The following is a 10,048-nucleotide window of genomic DNA, read 5'->3' as shown; positions in this document are numbered from 1 at the left end:
GTGCATAGAATATAAAGCAGACAGTAATTCAGGGATTTTCTTTTTTTTATTCACTATCATCAGAAAGATCCCACAAGATCAATAAAGTTGATAACAGGTGCTCTCATGATACAGGACAAAGGTCAAGGGTCAGAGGTCAGCAGTCACACCCTTACACACAAAAAACAACTAGACATTCAGCGTCATAAGATTGTTCAGTCATTTTCCACTGATGTAAATGAAGAGGCTTTCTCTGTTTTCCTGAATTTTGTCCCGAATAGAAAGAGAGTAGAAAACAGTCGTGGTATCAAAGGTGAAGAATTCCTGATTCAGAGTGTGTGATGATCATATTGCTGTGGCATTTCTCTCCAGGATGAGCATCCATCTGTGTCTCTCGCCGACAGCTGTGTGTGTGTGTCCCTGCTGTTCTGGACTCTGCAGGTGAGTGTAGTTTGGTCCTGAATGCCCTGGGTAACGTGTGACTGTGCCAGCAGAGGCCAATCGATCTCTGAGTCTCACTGCTGATGTCAGGAACAGACCTCCAATGAGAGAAAGAGAGAAATGGGTAGAGAGAGAATAGAGCAAGAGATAGAGAGACAGACAGGTCTAAGAGGAGCGCTGCGTGTAGAACAGGATGTAGGCCTGAGTGCCGCACACCTCCTCCACACTGCACACGTTCATCTCCGAGTCGTTACAGTGAACCCAGAAACCTGCAACGCAAACACATTACTGTGGCAAACCATGCACAACAAATTGGTACATTGAGGTACACCAATAAAATTACCTTAAATTTAAATATACTAACTTAAAAGTAATGCATTACCAGTTACTTTATAAAACTAATCTTGTTCTGTAACTTGCGTCAATTGTGTTACCCCAAAAACAGACCTTGGCTAATGGAAAGTACTGCTTCTACTGCCAAAACATGCATAAAGTAAAATTTGCATTTGTCTGTTGCAAATGCATTAAAAGAAATGTGAAGCATGCAGGCTGCTTGCTTACACCGAGGGTTGCGCTTACACCAATTGTGAGCAGTCTGCATTAAACTGTTTTTGAGCTGACTCTAGCGCAGTTCGCTAGTTTGAAACCATGGCTCACCTCCTTCAGTGTTATAACAGTAGGCCGTGTAGTGCCCTGAGCCAAAGCCTTTCCCATGATGCATCACTACAGCAGATAGGTCATAGGTGTAGGCTTCTCTCTGCGGCGTCAGAGCGGCGTCCGAGCAGCAGTATGGTTGTATATTCAGGACCTGATCAAAAGCCACGTGGACGCCGATCTTCTCCCTGTGATTGCGACCGGACCACCTGGACAAGTGTGGAGGGGATCGTTAGCATGAGGTGTGTTCAAACCAGGGGAGTCCAACACTGCTCCTGGAGGACCAACGTCCAACACAGTTTAGCTCCAACCAGATCTGATCTGAAGATCATGAAGAGCTGCTTCAGTTGAGTTTGGAGCTAAACCGTGCAGGGACAGGATTGGACGTCCCTGTTTCCATCTAACGGACTCGACAAGGTAAAAGACGGGAGGTGTTCTGACTGACCGGAAGCGTTTGAGGTGTAGCCGCAGCACCTGAGGTAAACGGCAGATGAGTAACTGCTTACACGCCTCCGAAAGAGACCGGGGCTTATGGGACGATTTACGCCGCTTTCCTGAAAATGCAGGAAGTTTAGATAAATGCATTAACAAGTTTTTGATGTCTGTAAGAAAGACGCAACTTACTGTTGCAGAAGTTGCAGGCGTAAATGCAGCCTTCTAAAGCCTCCGTCTCGGTGAACTTGGCGAGCATCTCTGAGAGCGAGCAGCTCTGTCGACACGCCGCAGCTCTGGGCTTCTCCATCCGGTGGTATCGGTTTGGGAACTCCAGAGACAAATCCCAGAATGGCTCCACCGTGTTCGACTTGTGCTTGCAGGACAGACACGTTACCTGCAGGTTCGGTTTTAAAACACTGATTATTGCAAGTTATTTAGTCCTACATGCATTTATTCAATCAAACAAGACAAAACATTTAAACCAGTGGATCCCTAACTCCTTCCTGGAGCACTTCAACACTGCACATTTTGCAATCTCCATTCACAAACAAATTAGAGTCTCTATTAAAAAGGCGATGACCCAAATTGTTAGAGTTTAATTTAGTGGTGTTGTGGGGATCTCCAGGAACAAGGTTGGGAACCACGGGTCAGAACGGGTAAGTTGCACGTCACCTGGCTGAGCAGCTGTCCGTGGAAGATAGTGTTGAGCACTTTAAGGACTTGTTTGGACAGTTTCCGCTGTGTGATTGGAATCAGGATGTGTTTCTTGGGTCCGTCAGACTCCAGTTCCTGCTGGACTTTGTCCAGAAGCTCACACAAGAACTCTTGCGCGTCCTGCTGGTCGTATCCGCGGAACGCCGGGATCAGGTTCCACACGGAGTGCAGCATGGCAAACGGAGACACCAGTGACCATCGACCCGACCACATGACCCTGAAGAGCGTGTGCAGCTCGTGACACAGTGACATCTGCTGCCGAGCCGAGGACCGCGGCTCTTTGGGCTGCACCAGTTCTGCCGAGCTCAGGCTAGGCGTGATGCTCTGTTTGCAGAAGGTGCCGCCGCTCGCCCTCCCCATGCGTCCCAGCGCACTGAGGGCTCCCTGCGAGTGGTTGGTCTTAGCCAGCAGCTCCTCGGTCTCACACAGGTCCAGTGTGAGGAAACACTCCCTGAACTTCTGCAAGTGACTCAGCACCTGGAGAATGGAGTTCATGTAACACGTGTTCCCGAGGTTGCGCAATCCAGTGACTCCGGGCGCAGGCTTCCTGCGTCGTGACGTCTGCGAGGAGTGATACCGGTGCAGGCGGCCCGCGTTACGAAGTGGTTTGCGTGACCGGGGCTTGTTGGACAGCGACAGCAGGGACTGTTTGGGAGCCGAAGGGAGTCGTTCCGGAGGTTCACGGAACTTCCGAGGAATAAGTGCGAGAGTCGTTCGAGGAGCCTGGGTGAGCAGCCGCGCGCTTTTCCTCGGAGGCACGTTGGCTAGTTCTCCCATGAGCCGCTTCTTGACTTCCCTGCGTTGTCTGCGCTTCTCCTCTCGCTCTCGCTCCTGCTTCTCCTCGCGCTCCCGGTGTAGCTCCTGCTGTCGGCTCCTCCAGCAGCGCAAGGCACTTTGGAGGACAGTTTTCCGCCGGTGCCACAACGCCGTCTGCATGGCGCTGTCCCGCGCAACCTCGCGCACTCTAACTCCACCATCAGACGTCGACGACCGCAGGGAGCGCTGACCAGGGCTGCGGACGGTAGATAGCGCCCCCCGAAGGAGCTTCAGGTCGCCCTCCACATTATCATTCAACACGTAGTCGCTGCACGCGAAACAGAAGACGTCCAGTTCACGTACGTCCATGGCTAGCGGGTGCTGCGTCATCTGGTAGTGACTCTGGGAGTGTTCCTCCATGTAGCGGCCGCACGCCACGTGAGCGCACTTCAGACAAGCCCAGACGGACTCCGTGGTGCCGCAGTCCACGCAGCGCCACATCTGCGGGTTGAGGATGGAGTGGCCCTGGCCCAGACGGAACCGCACCACATGCTTACAGCGATCCATGTCTCCCAACACGCATGAGCACTCTGAGTCAGGAACCACACGCCATGACCGCACTCACCCTAAGAGCAAGAGAAAATAACAATGTTTACAATCGTGACATAAGTTACTATCACAAACAAGTAATGCATCACTGCTGTCAACGATGACTGTGTGAATGTAACGCACCACTTTTTAAAGTAATATCACTCACTGTGAGAAACCGTGAGCTTCAGCATCGGAGCAGAAGTGTCCCGCCGCGGCACCGTGTAAAAGACTTCATCGTGCAGAATGAGAACTGTGGATGAACAACACATGAACTCACAAATCAGTGCCATTAAATGGTTCCATCCTGATCGTAAACAGAACCTGGATTCGATTTGTTCCTGAACTGATTTCTTTGATGTGTTTGTATATATGTAAGAGTGCATTATATATTTATATATACAAATGTTTAAATGTATATTTTTCATTATATTGAGAGTTTGTCACACAATGCAGTGTGTGTACACTTACATGAGTGTGTGTGTCTGTCTCTGTTGTTTGAATGTTTGTGTGTGTGTGTGTGTGTGTGTGTGTGTGTGTGTGTGTGTTAACCCGCTATAGCGCTACTCACAGAACAAAAGACGCTCCGGCGGGAGACACGCGGCAGCAGCGGATCCGGGGGGTTCCGGTACCGGAGCTCGCTCGGTGTGTCTGTGTGCGTGTTTATACCAGCGCGAGAGATCCGTTACTTTAAACCCGCTGAACAAAAACCATCAAGAGCCGCAGCCACAGGATAAACTCTCCCTGCACAGCCACCGATCGGGTTTCAAACGGCCCCCGGCGCCAGTGCTCCACGGAACAGCCGGTGAAATGCGTCCGACGAGTTAAATGACGGCTAATATTTGCGTGTTTTTCCACACTCGCTTTCGGCTGTTATTTACCGCCATCATCCGCACGCGCAAGCTGTCACCATTTTCGTCTCAACCGAACTCGCCCAGCGCCGGCGTCACTGCGCTCTGATTGGCCGAGGAGCGATCAATCGCATGCTGACCGTGTTTTGATTGGTCGAGATGGCGAGTCGCTCATCGTTCCGTCATGTTTTAAAGCTCCGGAGGCGGGGTCAGCTGAACAGATTAACCTTGTCCATAACATGATTATTATTTATTTATATGTTTGTTTAACATTTTATAAGCAAGCACATATAAATTAACACTGATAACATGGTTTCCAAACAAATGTGTGAACAAATTTTCTAGTATGGACTTTGCAGTTCATGGTAAAGTAGCATACTGCATATTTTACCCAGCATGCTTTGCGACTTGGATGTAGAGTTTTATCCGACGACTTAAGATCCAGTAAAATCTGTTGGGGGAATCCATAGTTGAATATAGATTTATATTTCAGTCAGGGCAAGTCTTAAAGGGCCAGGGGCCCCCAGGCTTGAGGTTATGGTTGGGCCCTATATCTAAATACTAAAACTGTCCTCAACTTTGACATGATAAAGTAACACAAAATACACAAACAATTTAATATGCTTATATTTCTATTAATATGCTTCATGTCTGGGCCAGTTAAAGTTCAGATGTAATATTAAACGGTCATTATAATATGATAAACAGGATGTTTAGGATCAAAACCAAGAGTCATAAGGGTCAATTTTTGGAAATTGAGATGTATCCACTATTTTGTTTAAAATCTATAATCCCCAAGAAGCATTGGTCTACAGTGAATTTATAACAGCTAAGTTAAGCACGACGCAAATTAACTGTAAACCACAGCTTCACAGGGATTATTGCTTTTTTAATACTGTCATTCCATATAAGTAGTTAGGTTTCACAAAATAAAACAGAGCAAATAAAGTGTAATGATATTAATAAAAACAGTATTCTTCCACCAAACAATGTAGTTCCTCCAGAAACAGTTGTGGTTGTAACCATAGTGGTTGCCGAGCAACACACAGAAGTAAACAAAGGTGAATGTTACTTTGTACAGTAATTTACAACAGCTTCAACCAATCAGAATCAAGGAGCGGAACTATCGGTTTTATAATCAGAATTTTGTGTCTGAAGCTACTCAGAAACTTGTTGTTTAGCCTATTTTAAATATATGATAATGCAGATATTGTGAAAAACAATAATCTTTTTTGTGTGATACACTAACTCTATCATAGGCTATCAAAACCCATTAAATGGCTATTTTCTTTACATCGTTTTGATGACATTTCTGCCCCATGTTTGATGACATCGAGGCGCAAGAGAGTGCACAAAACTCTCAGAATAACTTAATTTAGTGCAACATTAATATAAAATCATCCTCTGTAAAGAAATGAGGTTTGAACACTTGAGGTATTCATCAATGTGCTGAGCTTAATGCTTAATGGAGCGGTTTAAAGTACCCATGTGATTACAAATTAATTGATGCAGATGCAATTCAATGCATGTGTCCTTGTTCTATGTGAAATAATCATAAATACCAGGTTAATACATCGCTGTGATTTAAGCTCATAAGTAATTGAAGGCTGAGGCTGATTTCATGTGGCTCCACGGTGTGTTCTGCTCATGCATATTCAAATGAATTGGTCTTTCTAGCCAATCATCTGCCCCTTCATCTGTTCTGCATTTGGTAAATGCAAATGTGTTGTCCCTGTACAAACACCAATGAATAAAGGCCTTCATACATCTTAGATCTAACGAGTGTCTCATATTAAACATGTTTGTTTTGGTGGTTTGAAACTGCCTCTCAGCACAAGTTTCTAAGAAATAGTTTTTGTTTCAGTTTAACCGACTGAAGTTTCGTAAATTGATAATGTTTCGAAGTAGTCAAACGTGGTCTGAAAGAAGCGAATCCAACCAGAAACAATACTAACTTGTATAATGATGTATTTTTCAACACGTTTTCACTAAAATTTCATATATTAAGGGTAAACTACAAATCACTACTTGCCATTAAGTAAGTGTCTATCTAATTGTGTTTTGTTAATTTGTAGTGTTTGTTTTTGAGATGGTTTATTAGGTCAATTAAGAGATTTAAGCAGCAAACCTCTATTTTTCCCATTATACATTTTGTTTTTCATTCAAATTTATTCAAGATTGAAACAAAAGGTCTTTAAATGTTTCAAAGCTTTGACTGCTTCAGGGTTTAATATTTACTAAAAGCATAAAAAAAATATATTTATATATATCGTTAATAAACATAAAAATCTACTTTATTCTGTTACATTTTATTTTAGCTAGTTGCCAAAGTAACAATTCTAATTTTCATTTACTTAAAGTTGGAGAGCTAAAATAGCTCAAACTAATAAAAATGACAAACGACAATACAATTACCGAAGCTAAAAATATGAAATAAAAAAACTGAATTCAAAATATCAAGAAAACTACATATTTACATATTCCAATAACAATGTAACAATACCACTCATTCAGTTTGTTTCGATAAAATGATTACAAAACAAATTTAACAGTTTATTTCACAAATACAAGTGTAAACACAGAAAATAAGCATTCAGAGCCACAAATAGACTAACAAAGGATGCTTTACAAACAGTAAAGAAGAATCGGTCATTCATGAAATGCTCTTGTTGCTCGTATAAAGTTCTCAGAGGCTCCTGGCAGGAGTTATCGTTAGATTCCAGATGCAGGTTGAGTTCAGTTCTCAGCGGACGCCGGTGCCCTGCATTACCTGCTGTTTGCGCACTTTACCGAAGAGCTCCAGATACTGACTCATGGTGTCCATGCAGTCCACCGGTGCATACAGACCCTCGGCTTTACTGGTGAACACGGTGGGCAGCTCGGGTGTGCTCGAGCCCAGAAAACTCTGCATGAACTCCTTCATGAGGTTCCAGCAGTCTCCGGGAATCACGCAGGCGCAGTACTCCACCTGCAGACACAAAACCACGGTCACTGCACGGTATCAAGCACCTCCGAGCGCTGTTATTCAGTAATAATAATTGTGTGGATTGTTTCTACCTGATCCACAACACGCGTGACCATGAATTAATGCTGCTGTAATGTTAATGAATTTGGAATAGTCTACAGGTCCGTTCACACCACAACGATAACTATATACTATAAACTAACGATAGCTATATTTACAACCACACCAACAGAAAGTAACGATAACAATAGCGATTAACGATTTTACAACCGTGTTCTACGATATCTCTGCGATTAATGATATTAGCATATACGCCAACGGACAGTAACGATAACTCGCCGATTAACGATATTAGCATACACACCAACAAAAATGATAAATCAACGATTAATGATATTAGCATAGATGCTAACAGACAATAATAACTCACAAATTAACGATATTAGCATCCATCCCAACAGACAATAACTTACCAATTAACGATATTAGTGTCCACGCCAACAGACAATAACAATAACTCGCCAATTAACGATATTAGCATCTACACCAACAGAAAGTTACGATAACAATAGCAATTAACGATTTTACATCCGTGCTCTACGATATTTCCGAGATTATTGATATTAGCATACACGCAAACAGACAATAATGATAACTCGTCAATTAACGATAAAAGAGTCCACGCAAACAGATAATAACGATAACTCAGCGATTAACAATATTAGCATACACACCAACAGACAATAACGATAACTCACCAATTAATGATATTCGCATACACGCCAACAGACAATAACGATCACTTGTAATTTAACAATATTAACATACGCATGCCAAAAGACAATAACGATAACTATAATTATAAACACACCAACTAATGATAACTATATTAGCATCTACACCAATGCACGATAATGTTCTGTTTATTCTAATTGCGCGCTGCAGTTTTGTCTAAAGAATGCTGATTGGCTGTTAATGTTTTTATCGGTCATCAGCTATCTTTGGAGTATAATATTCGCAATGAATTAGAATGAATTTTTAAATGATTGTGTTTAATAGCAGGTATGAAGTTTTTGTGAAAACTTTATTTTTTTCGTATGTCTGTTTTCAGTCGCTCCAATGTTTTTTTTCTTCAATTTTAATAAATTGGTATGAGAGTTATTAATGAATCTCAGTTCATTCGTACGAGATCTGTTGAACACATTCAGACCTCGACTGAAATGCCTCTGGCGCTGGAGCTCATGGCGATGGTGCCGATCTTCACCAGGAAGTCGCAGTAGCGGTAACGCGTGCCGCGGCTCTCCACTTTATGTCCCTTGGCGTTCTGGAAGTGACTCTTGAGTTTGACCATCAGGACGTCGAAGTTGGCGTCGGCGGTGAGACCCGGGCCGCCCTCGAACAGAGCCATGCTGCTCAGCGGCGTCTCCGAGTTATGCATCACGTACAGCAGCTTCGACGGCTGACCTGCAACACACAGGAAACACGCGGTAGGTGTGGTCTGGTTTTTATGGTAACATACGGCGGAGCGCTGCGCTCACCGGTGGCATTTCCCGTGGCGTGGTACGTCTCGCAGTCCACCCAGAAGTTTCCCTGTTTGACGGCTCCCAGCTGCTCCAGCTTCTTATGGAGCATGTCAACCGTCTGCTGCACACTCTTGCCCTCCGCCACCGGCACCTGACACACGCTGACACACACACACATACAGAGACACATCAGTACACACTCACACACATACACACACACACATTATCATGCTACCTATCAGATTACCAAAACATTCTGAAACTGTAAAGTCTATAGCACTGTGTTAATGAGCTGCTAAAATATTAAATTGATATATCTCTATATTGTCATCATGTTATCTCTTTAATCTACATATATATTGTGCAATAAAGCAAATTTAAAAGCTATTTTGAAACAAAAAATAAAAGGCTTAGTTTATATATCCTTACATTTATATTTTACCTTAAATGCATTAAACACAAACTCATAATCTATGAATAAACTAAGTAATAATATATTAAAATATTACTTGCCAAATTTAAAATTGTATCTTTCAGATGTTCTATTAAATTATATGTATTTCTTTTTTTAATTTGTATTAAAATATTTTATTTTAGTTTGATGGAATACTTATTGCAATAAGTCAATTTTTAAAGCTTTTTAATACAAAATCAGCCAAAAAAGTAATATATATACATAAGTATTTTCACTTAGAAATGGCTAGCAACTTCCGAACAATAAACAAAAGTTTTGACGTAAATTTCCCTTATAAAACGCACAGTAATGTTTGTTTTATTTACGTTACATCATAAAGACAACAGCTTTTACAGAAAAAAAATTCTGACAGATGAAGAGCTTTTTGTTTCCAAAGCCACTCAAGATATTAGAATAATTTATAAGCACCGGAAAAAGGAAATCTAACCATTAAAAATTAAACTTACTGCACAATAATATAAAAACAAAAGTGTTTTTCTCACCACGTTACTCCCATTTCTTTGGCGCGAACTTCCGCGAAGCGTTATTTACTTCCGGGTCAATCCGGCTTTCCAGAATAACACAAATTTAGTTAAAGTGAAAAACTTTAATCGGATAATACAGAAATAATTAAAATAATTTTTATACTTCAATAAAATGATCGCAGACGCGCTGAAACATTGATTTA

At 42.5% G+C, this 10,048-nt stretch overlaps 2 protein-coding genes across 3 annotated transcripts; both read right to left on the bottom strand.

Annotated features, from left to right (window-relative positions):
- Positions 1–27: 27 nt before the first annotated feature.
- usp49 (ubiquitin specific peptidase 49) lies at positions 28–4,506 on the bottom strand. Of its 2 annotated transcripts, none has more exons than XM_026247629.1 (7): positions 4,139–4,506; positions 3,712–3,820; positions 2,182–3,605; positions 1,699–1,903; positions 1,520–1,628; positions 1,078–1,283; positions 28–689 (listed from the first exon to the last, which is right to left on the bottom strand). In XM_026247629.1, exons 3-7 carry the CDS (start codon positions 3,544–3,546, stop codon positions 586–588), a joined length of 1,989 nt encoding a protein of 662 aa, XP_026103414.1. In that variant the 5' UTR covers positions 3,547–3,605; positions 3,712–3,820; positions 4,139–4,506; the 3' UTR covers positions 28–585. The 2 variants fall into 2 exon arrangements, with proteins under 2 accessions (XP_026103414.1, XP_026103413.1); XM_026247628.1 differs by having other exon boundaries at positions 3,737–3,820; positions 4,139–4,505.
- A 2,444-nt stretch (positions 4,507–6,950) lies between these two features.
- med20 (mediator complex subunit 20) lies at positions 6,951–9,946 on the bottom strand. The gene is made up of 4 exons (XM_026247627.1): positions 9,864–9,946; positions 8,922–9,067; positions 8,594–8,847; positions 6,951–7,386 (listed from the first exon to the last, which is right to left on the bottom strand). Exons 1-4 carry the CDS (start codon positions 9,875–9,877, stop codon positions 7,162–7,164), a joined length of 639 nt encoding a protein of 212 aa, XP_026103412.1. The 5' UTR covers positions 9,878–9,946; the 3' UTR covers positions 6,951–7,161.
- Positions 9,947–10,048: the final 102 nt, after the last annotated feature.

Source organism: Carassius auratus, unplaced genomic scaffold, assembly GCF_003368295.1.
Source record: "Carassius auratus strain Wakin unplaced genomic scaffold, ASM336829v1 scaf_tig00015623, whole genome shotgun sequence".
NCBI classification, from domain to species: Eukaryota; Metazoa; Chordata; class Actinopteri; order Cypriniformes; family Cyprinidae; genus Carassius; species Carassius auratus.
This window is presented reverse-complemented; position numbering and strand designations above follow the sequence as displayed.